This window comes from Felis catus, chromosome D3 (assembly GCF_018350175.1).
Source record: "Felis catus isolate Fca126 chromosome D3, F.catus_Fca126_mat1.0, whole genome shotgun sequence".
In the NCBI taxonomy this organism is placed as follows: Eukaryota; Metazoa; Chordata; class Mammalia; order Carnivora; family Felidae; genus Felis; species Felis catus.
The window spans coordinates 22,392,751-22,412,332 of NC_058379.1; the positions used below are offsets into that span (position 1 = coordinate 22,392,751).

Below are 19,582 nucleotides of genomic sequence, written 5' to 3' on the forward strand. Positions count from 1 at the left end.
AGTCATTTAAGCGTCTGACTTCAGCTCAGGTCATGACCTCACAGTTTGTGGGTTCGAGCCCCATGTCGGGCTCTGGGCAGACAGCCCAGAGCCTGGAGCCTGCTCCAGATTCTGTCTCCCTCTCTCTCTGCCCCTCCCCCACTCTCTGTCTCTTTGTCTCTCAAAAATAAACAAACATTAAAAAAACTTAAAGAAAATCCTTTCTGTTAGTTAGGATTGTTATTGGACAAAGTGGTAAACTATTGAAGGATCCAATGCATATTGTCAGGTCGTTTTCTAGAAAAGCTGAATTAATTACCAGTCCTGCCAGCAATGTATACATATCTCCATTTCACCAGCTTCTTCCTTTATTTTTTTTTTTAATTTAATGTTTATTTATTTTTGAGAGAGAGAGAGAGAGAGAGAGAGAGAGAGAGAGAGAGTGTGAGCAGGGAATGGGCAGAGAAGGAGACACAAAATCCGAAGCAGGCTCCAGGCTCCAAGTTGTCAGCACAGAACCTGGCCAGGGCTTGAACCCACGAACCGTGAGATCATGACCTGAGCTGAAGTCCAGAACTTAACCGACTGAGCCACCCATGTGCCCCCAGCTTCTTCCTTTATTATCAGATTATTTAAAAAAAAGATGGGTGTGTGTGTGTGTGTGTGTGTGTGTGTGTGTGTGGTTTGGTTTGTTCTGAGGCTGATTTAGCCAGGGGAAAAAAAGTATCTCATTGCTTGTATACGCATTTCTTTGATGACCTGGAATTTGAGCATTTATCCATTTGATTATTTCCCCTGTGCATTTCCTCTTCTGACAGTGTGTTGAGTCCTTTGTCCATTTCTTAGTGCCTTACTATTTTTCTTATTAATTTACGTGGATTCTTTATTAAAATATCAATTTTTGTATATTATTTTTACAAATTCACATTAGCAAATGCTGACCTAGTTGTGTGTCTTGTTTAACAGATTTTTGCATTTTTATGTAGTCAAATCGACTGTCCCCTTTGTGATTTCTGTCATTGCTTTTAAATTAAAAAAAATAATGTTTATTTATTACTTTGAGAGAGAGAGAAAGACAGCATGAGCAGGGGAGGGGCAGAGAGAGAGACACACACACATAATCCAAAGCAGGCTCCAGGCTCTGGGCTGTCAGCACAGAAGCTGAAGCAGGGCTCAAACCCACAAACTGTGAGATCATGACCTGAGCCAAAGCCGGCCACTTAACCAACTGAGCCACCCTGGCACCCCTGTCATTGCTTTTAAACAAAGACCATGCCCTTCCAGAGATGGGCTGGCAGTTTCACTTTCTTTTAGCTTTTTACAATTTTGTTTTTTTCTATTTGAGCAGAGAGGGAAGGGCAGAGGGAGAGAGAGAGAGAGAAAGAGAGAGAGAGAGAGAGAGAGAGAGAGAGAGAGAGAGAGAGAATCCCAAGCAGGCTCCATGCTCAGCACAGAGCCCACAATGGGGCTCAATCCCACCACCCTGAGATCATGACTTGAGCCAAAATCATGAGTCAGACGCTCAACTGATTAAGCCACCCAGGCTACAATTTTTTTTTAATTAAGATTTTAAATCCCTCTAGGACAGTGCTGTCCAAATGAAATAGAATGCAAGTCACAAATGTGAGCCACACAGGCAATTGAAATTTTTCTGGTAGCCACATTTTTTAAAAAAGTAAAAAGAAAAGAGCACAGAGGATTTTTAGTGAAAATAGTAAAAGTATTCTGTATGATACCACAATGGTAAATATATGTCACTACATATTTGTCCAAACCCACAGAATGTACAGCACCAGAAGTAAGCCCTAATGTAAACTGTGGACTTTGGGTGATAATGATGTGTCAGTATAGGCTTATCAGTTGTAACAAATGTCCCACCCTGGTAGAGACCGTCCATAGTGGCAGAGGCTGTGCGTGTGGTGGGGAGAACAGAATATATGAGACGTCTCTATACTTTCCACTCAATTTTGCTGTAAATCTAAAACTGCCCTAAAAAATAAAACTTATTCATTTAAAAAAATTCTAAATTATAAAAAATATTTTAAAGAAACAGATGAAATCAATTTTAATAATATATCTTATTTATCCCAATATTTCAAAACAATTATTCCAATATTATAATCAATGTAAGAAATTAATTAATGAAATCTTTCATTCTGGGGGTGTTAAGTCTTCAAAATTTAACGTGTATTTTACACTTACGGCACATCTCTATTCCACGAGAGTGACAAGCCAAGGTCCCAATATTTAACAGCCCCATGTGGCTCATGGCAACCACATTGGTCAGTACAGGTCTAGAACTTGGTTCAGCCTCGAGGGAGGGCAGAGGGAGAAAGGTTCTGGTGGCTTGATTTACCTCCTCCTTCAGTTTCCACCTGTTTCTCTCTTGAAAATTCCTGCCCAGCCAAGCTGTTTTCTCACCTTTTCCATGACCTTTGCCTGGTTCCTGGATGCCATCCTGGCCACCTGTGTCAGCCGCCTCCCACCCTTGGCCTCCTGACTCCTCCATCACCCCACCCGGGGCTTCCAGCCATCCACTGCCACCTCCCATTCCCCAGCCTTCAGGCTGTAGATCTTACCCAGGAGCTCACCAGCGTGGGGCCGTCCCAGAATTTCCACCTCTTCAGCTCCCTGCTCTGGTGAAAGAATCAATAATAATAATGATGGTACAATATTCCTAACATTGCACACTGACTGGTGGTGCAATGCCAGGCTAACCCCTGGTGGATCATCTTATCTAATCCTCCTGACCATCTTGAAGGCTGGAACCATTTGGCACATAAAGACTTCTATCAGCCAGTGAACAAAGACAGGGCCCAGCCTGTGTTCAAGGCCAGGGGAGGGAGGATGACGTCCCTCAGGGCAGAAGGTCCTGGGGATCGCCTAGAGCGTTGAGCCAGGTTTATAGAAGGTCCCTCCATACTGCGGGGTGCGGGGGGGGGGAGGATCTAGGTGTGTTCCCCAGAACTTGCCCACATGTCCTTTATGCCCGCCCCCCTTCCCCTACCACGCAGGAACCTGTGGAAGCCTTGGGATGAGGACGCCTGGAGGTGGTGACACCTACAGCCCTCCCCTGGAGTCTGCGCTCCGGGAACCCTCTGGAGCCGGTCACCTCCCAGCCCCGGGTAGGGTGAGTCCTGACCACCGCCGCCAAACAACCCGAGGGGAGGGGAGAACTGGGCGGGGCGGGGCAGGGCTGGTCCTCTCCCGTCGGGGCGGGACCAACATCTGATCCGCGGGGCAAAACCAGGCGGCGGCGAGGCCAGGCTGCGGGCCGAAGACTCCAGACACACCAGCGCCCCGCTACCCCCTGCACCCACGGGCACCATGAGCGGCCGAGTCGGGGACCTGAGCCCCCAGCAGCAGGAGGCGCTGGCCAGGGTGAGGGGCTTCGCGGGCGGGAAGGCTTCGGGAGGGTGCGAGCTGCCTGACGCTGCCCACCAGGTCTGGAACCCCCATTGTTCCAGAAAAGGGACACAAGAGAGCGCCCGCCCCCTTCGGGACGCAGTTGCTGAGGCGGCCTTATGCGGGGCAGCACACTTGAGCCCTTCCCTGGGCTACCCGCGCGGGGGTATCCGGCTTTGCACTCCTGCCCTCTCCGGACCCCCGGGCTTTGGCCCTTGTCCCCTGGTTGTGGGGGTAGGGTGGTGCTGCCATTCCTCTGGGCAGTCTCGGGCAGACAGACTAGCAGATCTCCTGCCGGAATTGCAACATTTGTTTGGTTTCTTTTTGTGCCTTTCTGGCTCCCCGGGGGTCCAAGCCTTCTTCCTATTGTCAATGTTTTCATTAAACAGGAATGGGCCAGCTTTGGTGACAGTCCTGCAGGCTGCCTCTGAGAGTGTCACCCCACGGGGAAAAAGGAGCATATTCAGGTCTTAGGTGCCACAGCATTAATTTGGTTTGCAGATGGCAAGGCCTAGAAACTGTGGCTTCGGGTTAGGGGAGTGAGGGTTACAGGCCTGGCTCACACTTTGGACAGCTTCAGACTTGTGGAGAATAGTTTCTTTTGTGACTCCCACCCTGGGAAGGGTCCTCCAGGGAAGAATGAAGATCCCTGATGAAGGAGGGGAATCCTGGGTGAATTCCTAGCAAAGTAAAGAAGGGTCCCAGGTGAAGAGTGGGGTCCCTGAGGGAATTGCCAGGTCAAGGAGGAGGTGCCAGGAGCTGAGGGTCCTTAGCTGAAGGAGGTGTCCCCAGGTGAAGGAGGAGGGGGAGTCCCCTGGTTAGCCCTCTCCCTCCCCATTGGCAATGACCTCAAGGAAGCCCCAGCCACTAGGCTCATGGGAAGGGCTGGACACCTGGACTTGGGGGTGAATTATGATGGTGATGCTTGTGGGTCAAAGAGCTTTAAGTAATGTAAAACGAGTTTATTCTTATTTTTTCCATTACTTAAAAAAAAATGAATGGTAGTTGTTTTACAATTTAGGGAAAAGGGAAAAGTAGGATAAAGAAGAAGTCACCCATGGTCCCAGAGGTCTAGACAACCATGCCTAGGAGCGTTTCCTTCCAGCTTTTTCTGAAGCCTGGTTTTTACCACCTTTGGTCGCACTGCCAGAGGCTACTTTCTCCCTATGGCATCTTTGTTAAGATAGTGTTTTCTTCAAGTTACTCGAGACCCTCTCCAGCACCTGCTTAGTGGCTTTCTCTCTTACTTGATGTGCTTTCCAAAGATGGAGTGGCGTTGGGATTGGAAACTGTGGAGTCCTCCTAGCCTTATAGCTCCCCCACTCTGTCCCTGGGGAAGACCCTCCACCGCCAGCCTCAGTGTCCTCATCCACAAAGCAGGGATGTGACATTTGCTCCTCCTGCCCTAGGGCACATCCTGAGGTTCAAAGGAGGGACTCTGGTAATCTGGAAGGGCGGAGGGGTGCAGAGTTACTGTTTCTCCGTTATTGTTACTGCCTTCGCTCCCACTAAAAAACCTCCTCGAAGCCCAGGGGTTGCAGTTGATCAATGTGCAAGAACCTCCATTCCAGGAGCCTGGGGGTGGACTGGGGGTGATGATAGCACGTGCTGTCATTCATGTGATTGTTAACACTGGAGATGTTTAATCCTATTATTCGCTTTTAATTATGTGAGCAATACATGAATACATTCTTATTTGAAACATCATCCATGAAGCTAAAGGAGGTTTGGTGGATGGCTGTCCAGCTAGCTTCCTGTGGCGTTGCTAGCATTGGCTTCTAATCCCAAATTCCCATGCACGGGTCCCCCTGCAAACCCGCTCCTCCAGGACTTGCCTTCAGCTCCCTTATTCCCCATGGAAGTGAGGTCTCTTCTCCGTCCCAGACCTGAGCCTCAGTCCCGTGCCCAAACTTTCAGTGGCTTCCCCAAACTTTGTCGGTAGGAAGAAGCTCTGGCAGCAGGTCAGCCCCCCTCTTTCTCCAGCCTCCATGGCGCCTGATGAGGCATCCCTGGCTTCTATTTCAGTTCCTCCCTGCTGACCTTTGCCTGGGGTTGTTTCCACAAAGACTCCACTGTCCAGAGCTCCGGGCAGCCCAAATTTGCTGAGTGCCCACATTTTTTTGGCACCTGTTGCAAGCCAGGACTGACACTAAGTGCTTTACCTGTGCACACTCCTTTGATTAGCACAAGTTTATCTTTATCTCCACTTCACAGATGAGGAAATTGAGGCTCGGAGTGGTTAAGTAACTTGCTTCCAAATTTAGACCCTCGACATACGGTATATCGAGGGCAAGGTTCCTACGATGTTCTGGTTTGCTCACATCAGCTTCTCCAGGGATCTTTCTGAAAATAAGGATGGCAAGGCTCTACCTCAGACCTCTAGAATGAGGATCTTGGGGAGGTGTAGAACCTTCAAAGTTTGAGAAGGACCCAACTCTTCCCGCCATGGTGGGCTGAGGGGTGCCCCATTTTCAGGTGGCAAAAAGGTCCAGGCAGCTGCTGCTAGTTGTGCAGGGTCCCCCACCCTGCAGGGTCCCTGGACAGGACTGACTGGCAGACTGAGTTTGGGAAGGGGCAGGGATGGGGTGGGGAGCACAGGGGTCATGGGAGCCCCTTTGACCATTTTATCTCCCCCTCAGTTCCAGGACAACCTCCAGGACCTGCTGCCCACCCTGCCCAATGCTGACGAATACTTCCTCCTGCGCTGGCTCCGAGGTGAGGCTGGCAGCGTCAGGGGGCAGAGAGGGAGAGAGGGCAGAAGGGTTTCAGGAAAGTGGGTGGGGCTTTGGGAGACAGTGGAGAACGTAGGCCCTGGAATCAGCCTGCTTTGGACTGGAGTCTGAGCTCCCCTCCAAATCAGCATGGCATAAAAAACCCATTGAGCCTCAGTTTCTTCATCTGTAAAGTGGGGATGGGGCTACCTCCCCGAGGGTTGTTGTCAGTGTCAAATGCCAGGCACTGGGTGGGCATGTGGTCCAGGTGAGGTTAGAGTTCACACCTGGGAAGTTCTCAGGATGACTGGCCTGGCCAGGCCTTTGAGTCTGATAACCCTGAATATACTCTGCACGACTTGCCTTTGGGTCTGTCTCCAGTTCCTTGAAGACGGGGCTGTGTCATCCCCCTGGGGAACCTGGAAACTGAGCAGGTGCCCAGCAAACACTTCAGGAAGTCGATGCAGTTAAAGGTAGAGAAGCAGTTTCTTCTAGGAATTGCCACAGTGGTGTAAAATTAGAATAACAGAAACCTTAGGGAAAAATTCGTTTCAACTCAACACACCCCATGGGATGGATTTTGAACTTGAAATGGGAGAGAAGTCAGAAGCAGGGCTGGAAAGTGCACACACAGTGTGGTGATAATAACCAGCCTTGGACTCAGGCACACATGCTATTGAATCCCAGCTCTGCCCCGTGCTAGCAGTGTGCCTATGGCAATTACCCACTGTGTCTCAGCCTTACTTTTCTCTTCTGGGTAATGGGTGTAAAACTGCTTCCCACCTTCAAGACGCTGTGAGTCAGATACGAGGTCAGGGGCGTGCACAGCGCGTGCACAGAGGAAACCGTCCCTCCCTCCTGTTCTGTTCTGTTTGGTTACTTTTTAAAATTGCCATTTTCTACAAACTTTATTTTTTAGGTTGGTTTGGATTTACAGAAGTGTTGCGAAGATAGTACAGGAAGCCCCCATATACGCTGCACCCAGTTTCCCCATCAACATTTTTCATTCCTATGGTTCATTTGTTACAATTAATGAGCCAATATTTTTTTTAATGTTTTTATTTTGTTTTTGAGAAAGAGACAGAGTGTGAGCAGGGGAGGGGCAGAGAGAGGGAGACACAGAATCTGAAGCAGGCTCCAGGCTCTGAGCTGTCAGCCCAGAGCCTGACGTGAGGCTTGAACCCATGGGCTGTGAGATCTTGACCTGAGCCAAAGTCAGACACTCAACCGACTGAGCCACCCAGGTGCCCCTTAATGAACCAATATTGATACGTGACTATTAACTAAAATCTCTACTTTATTTAGATTTCCTGAGTTTTTCTGTTCCAGGATCCCATCTAGGATGCCACATTAAACTTGTTAGGCGCTCTCGGCTGTGGCAATTTCTATTCTGTTTTTGACAAGTTATGTCCATGTCATTCTCTTGGGCTAAAGAAGGAGTGAGGACAGTAGATTCCTTTTTTTTTTTTAAGTAAAAAAAAACAAAAACAAAAACAAACTCATTGAGAATCTCTGGGATGGTAGTTATCGCCTCCCGACCTACAGGGAGGAACCAACATTGTAGGAAATCGCTCAGAAATCACACAATCCCAACATCTCTGGCTAACACAGGAAGGAGCAAAATCATTTCTCTGAAAATTGGTCAGGCTTTGTTCATCCAAGAAGGGTTGGGAGGACAGATGCAAAAGGGACCATCACATGATACTGGGGGTGAGATGGGGGTATGTTGGACCCCAAGCTAGCTTCTCAAAAACCAGGGGAGAAATAGATCCACTTCTTCTCTGGGGGTGGAGTTCCTGGTCACCAAGGGAGTTTCTTACCCTTGATGAGGCTGTCGCTGCCCCAGGGAAAACTTTCATTCTGTAGGTTCAAGACAAGGTTGTCAGCAGTGAGATAGATTATGGTTCTGTGATGTGGCAATCGTCTTGGAGATGTTCTGGGCTGCCTGGATCTTGTGAAGTTTGATATAGCAGGGTTCTTGCTCAGGGCTTCTCCAAGGTGAGCAGGGTGGGGTTAAGGGTTCACACAAGGCCCGGTCTCAATGCCTGACCCCATCCTTACTCCTCTAGCCCTTCTCTGGGCTGTCAGATCCAAGTGGTGCTCAGATGGCTCGTGCCTAGTCCCACCTTGGCCCCCAGACAGTAGATTTCTTGAAGCCCCTTGATACAGCATCAGACCTCTCTCCTCCTTTGGAGTCTTTCTGGGGTTAAAAACCAAGTTTTCAGGTAGCTGGTGTGTCCTTGAGAAAGGAGTGAAGTCACAGACCCTGTAGGCTGCTGGGTCATGGGAAAGGAAAACGACCTAGGAAAAGCACACCTAAGGACACCAGGTGTCCTGATGCCTCCCATTGTCTGTTGTGGCAGACCTGCTGATGTGGCCCTGTCCCCTTCAACTTCACCTCTGTAGCCACTTCCTGCCTCACTAGCTCAAGACCCAGGCAACAGGGAGAGTGATCGCTGGGGCTGAACTTGGAACCTTCCCCCTCAGTCCAGACACAGAGAACCCTCTCTCTGAAGTCGCTTCCCTTTGTTTTCTTTATCTCCATTCCGTGACTGTGTCCATCTCTCCCACTCAGATGCCAGCCCCATGAGGGCAGGGACTGTGCCTGCCACATACCTCCAGCCTGACACATAGTAGGTGCTACTAAAAAAGTTGTGAGGGTCCATCAACAGCACCAAACCACTTTCTATAGAACAAGAAAACACCCTGGTTCTCAGTAAAAAAATCTATAGACACCACAGAGATTTTTTAAAAAGCAAATAAATATTAAAGGGCCACCTGGGTGGCTCAGTTGGTTAAATGTCCGACTTCGGCTCAGGGCATGATCTCACAGTTCGTGAGTTCGAACCCTGCATTGGACTCTGTGCTGACAACTCAGAGCCTGGAGCCTGCTTTGGATTCTGTGTCTCCCTCTCTCTCTGCCCCTCCCCCACTCATGCTCACTCACTCTCTCTCTCTCTCTCTCTCTCTGAAAAATAAATAAACGTTAAAAAAAGTTTAAAAATAAAAAGTAAAAAAAAGTAAAAAGCCAATAAATATTAAAGACACGTGAGTGGTACTAAAAAGCTTCCCTCCTTCCAAAACTCAGACCCCAATGGCTTTACAGGTGAATTTTTCCAAAGTTTTAAGACTAGCTAATACCTACTTTTATAAATTGTTTGAGTTGCTTTAAAATATATAAAAAATTGAAAGTTGGGACACATGGGTGGCTCAGTCAGTTAAGCCTCCAACTCTTAATTTTGGCTCGGGTCATGATCTCATAGTTGTGAGATCAAGCCCTGCATGGGGCTCTATGCTGGGTGGTGGAGTCTGCTTAAGATTCTCTCCTTTCTTTCTCTCTCTCTCTCCCTCTCTCTCTCTCTCCTTCTGTTCCTCCCCTGCTCGCATGCACTCTCTCTCTCTCTCTCTCTCAAAAAAAAAAAAAAAAAGAAAAGTGAAAGTTACTTTATGAGGCTTGAGTAAGTTTGATTCCAAAATGAGATCAGGACAATAAAAGACAATTCTAGGCTTGTTTCACTTATTAATGTAGATGTAAGGAAATCTAAGTAAAACATTACATAATAGAATCCGATAGGGTATTAAAATTACACAGCATGGTGAAGGGGAGTTTATCTTAGGTATGCAGGAAGAATTCAACTTTAGGAAATCTATCAGTGTCATTGCACACATTAATAGAATTAAAAATGAGAATGATGTGGCTATCTTAATGCAGGAAAAACATTTGAAAAGGTTCAAATCCTATTTATAATATAAAAACAAAATAAAAGTCTTACCAAACTAGAAATAGAAGGGAATTTCCTTGGCTTGGCTTGGTAATGCTTATGTAGCAAAACTCTTACAATACATGCTATGCTTAAGTAGAAGGTTTAGATTCGATTTCTTTAAAATCAGGAACAAGGAGGCACACCTGGGTGGCTCAGTCGGTCTGGCATCCAGCTTCAGCTCAGGTCATGATCTCATGGTTTGTGGGTTTAAGCCTCACATTGGGGTCACCACTATCAGCACGAGTCCACTTCGGATCCTCTGTCCATTCTCTCTTTGCCCCTCCCATTCTCGTGCTCTCTCTCTCAAAAATAAATAAAACATTTAAAAATAGATAGATAGATAAATAAAATCAGGAACAAGGAAAGGATGTCAAACAACATTACAGTTTAAATAGAACTAGACCCTTGCCAATGTTATAAGGAAAGAAAAAAAGTAATCAGTGGTGTAAAGACTAGAAGGGAGGAGTTAAATTTCTTTTCTAAATTTAGAAATTTTGTTTTTAAAATAAAGCATCACATTTTCAATTAAAAGGAATTTATTTCTTCACAAGAAGTAGTCACAACAATAGTTTCTATTTACTAAGAAGTTACTGGGAGCCAGGTAATGTGCCAAGCACTTTACATGTTTTATCTCATGTCATCCTTTGAATACCTGAAAAAGATACTATTCCTATTTAGCAGATTAAAAAACTAAGAGTCAGAGAAGGTAAGTGAGTTGCTCAATGTTGCACAGCAAATAAAAGGACAAAACTAGAATTCAGACCCAAGTCTGTCTGACTCCAAAGTCCATGCTCCTCACTAGCCTTAATACTAAGGAGGTCTGTGCTCCCATGGGGACGTCAAATATGACAGGTTAGATCAGCCTCTGGAATGAACAGTTTAAAAAGTCCTGGATACTGAAATCAAGGGCCTCCAACATCTTCTACAGGATTAAAGATCCTTGCTTTTGTTTATTTATTTATTTATTTATTTATTTAATGTTTTATTTATTTTTGAGAGAGACAGAGACAGAATGCGAATGGGTTGTGGGCAGAGAGAGAGGGAGACACAGAAGCAGAAGCAGGCTCTAGGCTCCGAGCTGTCAGCACAGAGCCCGACGTGGGGCTCGAACTCACGAGCTGTGAGATCATGACCTGAGCTGAAGTCGGACGCTCAACGGACTGAGCCACCCAGGCGCCCCAAAGATCCTTGCTTTTAAAAATAATGTCTAGGGGGCTCCTGGGTGGCTCAGTCGGTTGAGCGTCCAACTTTGGCTTAAGTCATGATCTCACAGCTCGTGAGTTCAAGCCCCGTGTCGGGCTCTGTGCTGACAGCTCGGAGCCTGGAGCCTGCTTCGGATTCTGTGTCTCCCTCTCTCTCTGCCCCTAACCCATTCGCATTCTGTTTCTATCTCTCTCAAAAATAAATAAATATTAAAAAAAATTAAAAATAATGTGTAGACCCCCAGTGTATTCTCGGGATGTCATGAAAGGCTCAGGCACCCCCGCTATTTCCTCATGAGTTTTCAGGAAACTGTGAGTTCTAGTCCGGCCTCAAGCCTCCTCTTACCTTGGCTCTTCTTGCAGCTCGGAACTTTGACCTGCAGAAATCTGAGGACATGCTCCGGAAGGTGAGGCCCCATACTCATGAGTGTCCTGCCTCCCACACACTGTACCCCAGGGATCATCGACAAAGGGTGGGGACTCTTGTCCTGTCCTGTTCTCATGTGTTTCCTCCCTTCCTCCTTGAATCCCTTTATGCATCAGACCTGGGTCTCCCACAGCCCTCCTCCTGGCATTGCCATTCCCAGTTCTATGAGTAGAGCCTGGGGATGCTCTTGCAGGGTCTTGGGGCTGTAGGCAGAGGGACTTGGTCTGATGCCCTCAGGTGCCCTCAAGACCTTTGTAGCAGGCAGTCCTCAGGTCCTGCAATTTCTCTGCAGCACATAGAATTCCGGAAGCAACAGGACCTGGACAACATCCTCACATGGCAGCCCCCAGAGGTGAGCCCCATGCAGCACCCCCAAGACAGGCAGATGTCCCTCAGACCTCCTCACATCCAGCCATCTGATGGAGCAGGGACATGGCCTAGTAGACTGGTTTAAGATCTCACCCCCGTGCCCAGGTGATCCAGCTGTACGACTCTGGTGGTCTGAGCGGCTATGACCCTGAAGGCTGCCCCGTGTGGTTCGACCTCATTGGGACCCTTGACCCCAAGGGTCTTCTCCTGTCAGCCTCCAAGGAAGAGCTGATCCGGAAGCGCATCAAGATCTGTGAGCTGCTTTTGCGGGAGTGTGAGCTGCAGAGTCAAAAGGTAAGTGACTGGGTCTAGGATGGGCAGCATATGGTGGACCCGATCTGTCCAAAGGGTGGCACCAGGACCAGGTAGGAAGGACACCCTGCCTCTGCTTTTCCCCAGGCCTCAGCACTCCGGGCCTTGGTGGAACGTGGCTTCTCCCGAAGTTACCCATCCGTGAGCATCTAACATGTGCGTGGCACTCTCTGCTGGCAGGTGCCAAGGAACACCAAAGCCCTTTCCCCTCTGACCTTGGGTGAGAGGTTGACCTTGGGTGCAGTGAATGCTCTAGTTCTGTTCCCTGGGAACTCTAGGAACAGTGGATGGTCAGCTTTGCCTATGGAAAAGATGTTCCCAGTTGTAAACTGCATAACTATAACACCTGATAGGGGAGACATTGCTTTGGGTATCCCCAAGAACAGTGACCCTTGAAACTTGGTGCATCCTTTGTGGATCCCTAGAAGCTAATATGGAATTACTACAGAAAAAAATATTGAGTTCTGTGGGGCATTGGGATTCCAAGCCAAGAAGGACCCACACCCACCTGTGCAGATCTTCTCTTTGCCTTGGCTCTGTGTTTCCCGGTTCATACCCTTCAGAATGAATCCAATGCCAAGCATGATCTGTTGGCCTTGAGTCTAAGTGTCTACATGAGCCTAAGAAGAACACTGGCAGGGAGCTGTCATGTCACTGTGGGATGAGTTGCCTAATGACGAGGACCGGGCGTGCATCCCCAGTGTCTGTCATGGTGTCAGACACAAAGTAGGCCCTCTGCACAAAGATGTGTGGCAAGCCTAAGAAAATTGCAAAGCACCCTATTCAGTGCCTAGTTTGAACAGATGTGTGTCTTTCGAACAACGTGGCTGACCTTATGGGGTCACAACAGTATCTTCTACTTCATGGACGTTTCCAGTTGGAGCTGATAATTGTGGTGATGATGATACTAGTAATAACATCTGCTGATATTTACCAGGGACCAGCGTGTGTCAGGCACGGGGCTCTTTGTGAGTTATCTCACTGAATCTTCACAGAAATTCCGTCAGAACCTGGAACTATCCCCCCTTCACAGAGGAAAAAAATAAGGCTCAAAGCGCTTAAAAACCCACCCAAGGCCACACAGCCTGCCAGCAGTGTAGCTCTGGTTTGACACACCATGGGACTGCAGACACTGTGCTATTGTACGTGAAGATGCCCAATGAGCGATGAGTGATATCTTTAATTCTACAGTTAACTAATTCCAGGCAATCGTGTTGAGCAAACAGTGGAATAAAGGAGACTGTGCCAGTGCTCAGATGCAGTATCTTCTTAGATCCTGGGTGGGCTCTGTTTAGAAAACGCTGTGGGCAATTGGGGTTGAGGGTAGCTGGAGGGTGGGAGCAGTGAGTTCCAGGTCTCCCTGACCAGGACCTCCTGGCTGGAGTTATTGTCTGACCTATGTATCTGTGCTGTCCCATGTAGCTGGGCAGGAAGATCGAGATGGTACTGATGGTGTTTGACTTGGAGGGGTTCGGCCTGAAACACCTGTGGAAGCCAGCTGTAGAGATCTACCAGCAGGTAGGTAGGCAGCTGGCTCGAGGCTAACGGGGAGCCACTCTCCACACCAGCTTCCCATCCACGGAGGAGGAATTGCCCCCCCCCCCCCCCAGAGCAGCCAGAGAAGCTGGCCTGGGGTTTCCCCCTCCAAGGAGAAAGAGGAGCATGAACATCACAGAGAACGAAGTACATCTCATGGGGGAAGTGGATGGCCGGGGGCGTGGGGGTTGGCATGGGCTCTGGTCTCAGCGGGATTAGAAGCCACCAAGTCCAGGCATAGAGTGTGTTGGAGTGTGACCTTGACGAGACTTTTCTTGCCACAGTTTTTTGCCATCCTGGAAGCAAATTATCCTGAGACGCTGAAGAATTTAATTGTCATTCGAGGTGAGCCCATAATGGGAATGACTCTTTGGGGAAGGGAGAAGGGGAATAGGGGGGAACAGTGGACAAATCACCCAGTACAGGGCTTCTCAAGCCATGCTTTGAGAAGGTCAGGTTTTTGTTTTTTGTTTTTTCAGTCAGCCTTTCACGGACCGATACTTTTGGAGTATACAAACTCATGCTCTGGTGCGTGGCAGCAAATATCAAATAAGTTCTGTTTCTAAACATACACCCTTATTTTCTTTACCTCTCTGGGTGTGGATTGGTGGCAACAGACAGTTCGTGGATCACGCTGGTTGACAGACGTGCGCTGAGTGGGCGTGTTCCCTGTCTGTGATGGTTGTAGAGTGAGGGGGCCACCATGTGTGTCCTGGGGTCAGATGATCTGCTTTCCAATCTAGCTAGCTCTGTGATTTTGATCAAGTCTACTTAACCTTACTGAGCCTCAGTTTTCCCAACCTGTAAAATAGGGTGCAGTGGCACCTCCCTGTAGGGCAGCTGTGAGTTTAAATGAGACACTTTATGGAGGAGTCACACAGAGTCTGGCCCATAGAAAGCACCCAGTAAGCATAAGTAATTCAAGTGGGACGTGAGGTCTAACGCAGATGCCACATCAACTTGTACCCCAGAGAATTCCAAGACAACTTGGGAAAACTGTGAGTGTGGAAAAAAAAAAGAGTCACCGTTGGGAAATCCACATTATTGGCACCCTCCAACTGGGTAGGGGAGGCACCCATTTATTGAGAGCCAGACACTATGCCAAGTGTTATGCATACATTGGTTAAATTTCTCCATTTTCTGGTTAATAGCACTAAGACTCAGAGAGGGTGAGTAACTAGCTGAAGGTCACACAGCAGGAAATAGCAGAATCTAGATCTATCCAACCCCTGTCCAGCTTATGCCCTTGGCCATGACTATACCTCCAAGTCCTCTAGCCCAGCTTCCCAAAGGAGCTTCATGTGTTTCAGCCCCCAAGCTCTTCCCCGTGGCCTTCAACTTGGTCAAGATGTTCATGAGTGAGGAAACACAAAGGAAGATAGTGATTCTGGGAGGTGAGTGACCTGGTGTCCTGGCTGTACCTGTCTCCGCATCTACCAGAGAAGCAGAGGTCAATGTGAAAGGCCCCATTTCTCCCTGGCTCATCCTCTTTACTCAGGTACTGACTTTGGCCTGACCCCTGCTGGCCTTTGCACACTCAGATGATATTTCAGCCCGAGACCCCAGCCTGAGTGGCCATATAAAGCATTTGGGTGTTCTCTGCAGTAGGTGCATAGGGGAGCAAGCCAAGGTCACATCAGGTTTCCTCCCTGGACTTGGCTCCTCTCCCTTCTGTCGAGCATCCCTGATTTCCCCACAGCTCCCCCCCACCACCTTACTCCCACAGGCAACTGGAAGCAGGAGCTGCCAAAGTTCATCAGCCCTGAGCAGCTGCCCATGGAGTTTGGGGGGACCATGACTGATCCTGATGGCAACCCCAAGTGTCTGACCAAGGTACCGGGTGCCCAGAGGGTGAGAAGGGAGGGCTGATGGCTGGGGTCAGTGCTCACTCAGCAGCCCTCACCCACAGATCAACTATGGGGGTGAGGTGCCCAAGAGCTACTACCTGCGCAACCAGGTGAGGATGCAGTATGAGCACAAGATGACGGTGGCCCGAGGCTCCTTCGTGCAGGTGGAGAACGAAATCCTGTTCCCGGGCTGTGTGCTCAGGTAGGGATGGTGGCCACTCCACACCTGGGCCCAGCTGGGAGCGGCCCGGAGCCCCAGCGGGTGGTCATTAGTAGGGCCCTGTCCCCTGCAGGTGGCAGTTCGCATCACATGGGGCAGACATCGGCTTCGGGGTTTTCCTGAAGACCAAGACGTGTGAGCGGAAGCGGGCGGGGGAGATGGTGGAGGTGCTCCCCATCCGGCGCTACAAAGCCCACCTGGCACCTGAGGACGGGAGCCTCACCTGCCTCAAGCCCGGCGTCTGTAAGAGCTGTAGGATTCATTGGAATCTGTTTTCCTCCTTCTGGCAGAGAAATGAGCTGATATCTCTTGCCAGGCTGTCCTATTTGCCCTCTATTTCTGGCTCTCGGGGAGGGTGTGGGGGTTTGTGTGAGCTCCTAGATCCCGTGGTTGCCAGGGGAATTGGCTTCAGGGTGTTGGATCTGGTGAGTGGCCCCTGGGTGTGGGTACAAAGGCAGAGATGCATTTTGGAAAGTGGGATGCATAGCCCAGAACCATAAACTCAACTCCCGGGAAGCCCTTACACAGCACTCAACAAGCTAAGAGACAGAGAAGTAAACAGCCGTGCGCTTAGCTTCCGGGGTCCCAGCCTGCCCAGGAGCATAAGCAGACCCACTGTGGGAGTCCCAAAGAGATGATTCTTCCATGTGCTTATCCTTCATTCTCAGGCCACCCAGGCCAGATGAACATTCCCCAGGAACCGTGCTGACCTCCTCCTGCCTCTATCAGCAACAGAGCTAGGAGAAGGGGAACCCAAGGTTGAGGAGCACAGGTTTTACTAATGCTTTGGTTTAATACATACCTAGTTCACCTTTGTGGAAAGGGAGAATTAGAAGGGTGGAGCCCAAGAAATCTGGATGACTTACCACCTCCCAGAGTTCACTTTGCATCTTGGCGTTGAAGGGAATGCCTTCTTTGAAAGGCAAGACAGAAAAGTGGCTTATGGAGCTCAGCCCCCTCCTCTGGCGAGAGCAGGGCTCCTCTCTGGGTTGGAGCATCAGGATAAGGGAATCCTAGTCCCTCCCTTCCCTAGCTCGGCACTCATTAGATAGTTCCATCAACCTCTGTAAGCCTCAGCTTCCCCATCCTTAAAATGGGGGTGATAGTACCTTCTGTGGGGCTGCTTTGAGGATTCAGACAGCTGTGAGTGCAGATGTGATGCCTGGTGCATAGAAGGGGTTGGTGCGTGCCGGCTGGTTATTATTATTCCTTTAGTTAGCACAAGGAGATGGTGCTGAGCAGTGGGCTGGGGGCTGGGGTCTGGGTCGTGGCTCACCCTCCACCACCCACAGCCCTGGGCCCATTCTCAAGGGCACCAGACGTGCAGATGAGTTGGGTTTACTTCGCCTGACGACTTCTCCGTCCTTGCAGACGTACTGCGCTTCGACAACACCTACAGCCTGATACACACCAAGAAGGTCAGCTACACTGTGGAGGTGCTGCTCCCAGACAAGACCTCTGAAGAGAAGATTCAGGGTCTTGAGGCAAGGAGACCGTCCCCAGCGCAATGAAGACCCCTGATACCTCTCAGTCCCTGTGCTCTTCAACCCCTTAGTACCCCCTCCCTGTCCCTTTCCCTCCTGAGCAGCGTGGTGTTTGGAGGAGCCACCCCCCTCCCCGCATCACCATCTCGGCTCTTCGTGGGCTCACCTGGCACGGTGGCAGAGCAGGAAGGGGACATCCAGCTCATAGGCCACCTTGAGGATTCAGACAGGCACCTGATCTCCTGTTTGCAGAGACTGAGAATGGGGACGCTGAGGATGAACCAGGAGCCACTGAGGGAGGGTCCTGCCCACAGAAGCTGCCCTATGTCACTCCTGATGAGGTCCACCATCTCAGGACTCACCTACACCTAGTGACCCGTCTTGGGGGCGTGTGCATGAGTCCCAGGCCAGGCAGGGAGCACAGCGTCAAGTCTGAAGAGCAGGGAAGCCCCCATCTCTGCATGTGGGGGCTCGACACGGATAGACAAGGCCAGCTGGAGGCAGCTGGGTGGAGGGATGGGACCAGCCGGGTGGTGGAGCTGAGGGTCTTGGTTCTGGCAGGGCACCAAAGCCTCTTCAGAGTCTCCTTACTGCCTTTGGAGGGAAGATCAGAAATGGAGCATGAGGCCCAGCGGGGATAACCATCAGGAAAAGCCACGCTCAGCCACACAGAGCTAAACGGGTGAAGACTGAGTCTCTCGGAATTCTCAGTGACCTCCGCCTCCTCCTCACCTGCTGTGATCCAGCTGACATTCAGCTTGGGTTCTTTCTGGCTCTAAGGACCAGGATCGTAGCAGAGCTGGAGTGAGGTGGAACATGCTGGAATAAGGTAGAACGCACCTGGGTGGGGCTGCCATCCCAGGGTGCTCATCCCAGACTGATTTACTTCTTGGAGAAACATCAAGCTTTTCCTCCGTCTTTGTGTGTCACTAGAGGGACAGCTAATGTCTGCCAGCTCCCCACCAACCCACCCCAAATGCGACTCCGTAGCTGGCCAGTGATGGCTTCCATTTCCCAAAGGCTGGCTCTCCTGGTGCCCCACGCCCACAGTCAGGACCGCAGTCCGCTCTCCTGGACAAACCGCACCCAGCAGAGCAGACCTTGCCTGGAATGAGCCAGTGAAGCTGCTGAGTGGTCAGATGTCCCTGTCAAAGGGGATCCTTGCTGCAAAGGATTAACATCCTGGCCATCGAGACCCTTGCCAGAGACCGGAAGCCTCAGCAAACAGCAACATCCAGGTGCTTTGTGAATAAGAAGCCGGTTATAGCCCCCTTCTTGCTCTCAGATTCTGTGATTTCATTTTCACTATTTAATAGATTTCCTGATTTCCCAGGGCCTGTTCTTCCCAGGTAAGAAAATGATGAGGCTTGTGAAGGTGGGTCTTCAGGTGAGCTCTGTGAGGTCCTTGGGGCCCCAGGCCCACCCTCTGTGGCAGCCGCATCACCCATGGTTCAGCACATAGTCTGAACAGGGGCTCTGCTGCTGTGAAAAGCAAACTAACTAAAGGAAATAAAATACGAAAAGCTGGTGCACTGAGGCATTCCTGGCCCAACAGTGTTTGAGGAGTTTGGCAAGAAAAAAACTTTTGTGCCAGCTCCAAGGAGATAGCCTGGGGCTGTCAGGTGAAAATCACAAGACATCCTTGTGTCCAAGCGCCGCTCCTGCATCCCCGATGCACTGCACTGTGTGGCCACCCTCTGTACAGCCTCCCCAGATGCAGAGACACTTGGGTGTTCCAGAGCCATCTTCCCACTGGGCCGGCGGGGGTTGTAAGGTTTCCCCTGACAGGTTTCCCTGGGCCCACCTGTTGTCCTGACTGGGGGCTCACAATGCCTCCCTTCAACCTCACAATCCCGGCCTAAAAACAAGGTGTTCATGGATTTGAACCCTGATCCTTGCTTTTCCAACCACCCACGCTCATTTTCCACCATCAGCACAGCCTCTGGTTTCCTTGTAGGTAGCAGATTGGCTCACACCATGCCCAAGGGTTTAATTTGCACGGGACTGCCTGGGGAGTAGCAAGTCACAGAGGGGTTGGGTGCAGGGAACCAATGATGAATCTCGGAGCTGGCAGAGTGCACCTCATGTTAAGCAGTGAGCACAATGGTCACCTTCGGAAGTGAAGACAGGACCTCCTATCTGGCAAGGTGGACAGGGGGCATGTCCTCCACAACTCCATCCCTTACTCAATACCATCACTTCTTTACAGAAAAAAAAAAAAAAAAAAAAAAAAAAAGAAGTAGCCCAGAGAGGGGCTGGCTCACCTAAAGTTTGCTTCTTCCTTCCATTCATTCGTCAATGTTTATATTGAGTCTGTCCCCAGTGC

The 19,582-nt window shown here is 49.7% G+C and overlaps 1 protein-coding gene across 5 annotated transcripts; it reads left to right on the forward strand.

Annotated features, from left to right (window-relative positions):
• Window positions 1–2,771: 2,771 nt before the first annotated feature.
• Window positions 2,772–18,792, forward strand: SEC14L4 (SEC14 like lipid binding 4). 5 transcript variants are annotated; one of them, XM_019814777.3, is made up of 14 exons: window positions 2,772–2,879; window positions 2,994–3,104; window positions 3,230–3,360; window positions 6,024–6,099; window positions 11,425–11,468; window positions 11,781–11,840; window positions 11,963–12,151; window positions 13,592–13,687; window positions 13,990–14,050; window positions 15,016–15,099; window positions 15,432–15,538; window positions 15,615–15,754; window positions 15,846–16,015; window positions 17,144–18,792. In XM_019814777.3, exons 2-14 carry the CDS (start codon window positions 3,014–3,016, stop codon window positions 17,281–17,283), a joined length of 1,389 nt encoding a protein of 462 aa, XP_019670336.2. In that variant the 5' UTR covers window positions 2,772–2,879; window positions 2,994–3,013; the 3' UTR covers window positions 17,284–18,792. The 5 variants fall into 5 exon arrangements, with proteins under 5 accessions (XP_019670336.2, XP_019670337.2, XP_003994938.3 ...); XM_019814778.3 differs by lacking the exon at window positions 3,230–3,360 and having other exon boundaries at window positions 2,773–2,879; window positions 2,994–3,109; XM_003994889.6 differs by lacking the exon at window positions 2,772–2,879 and having other exon boundaries at window positions 2,994–3,109.
• The last annotated feature ends 790 nt before the right edge of the window (window positions 18,793–19,582 follow it).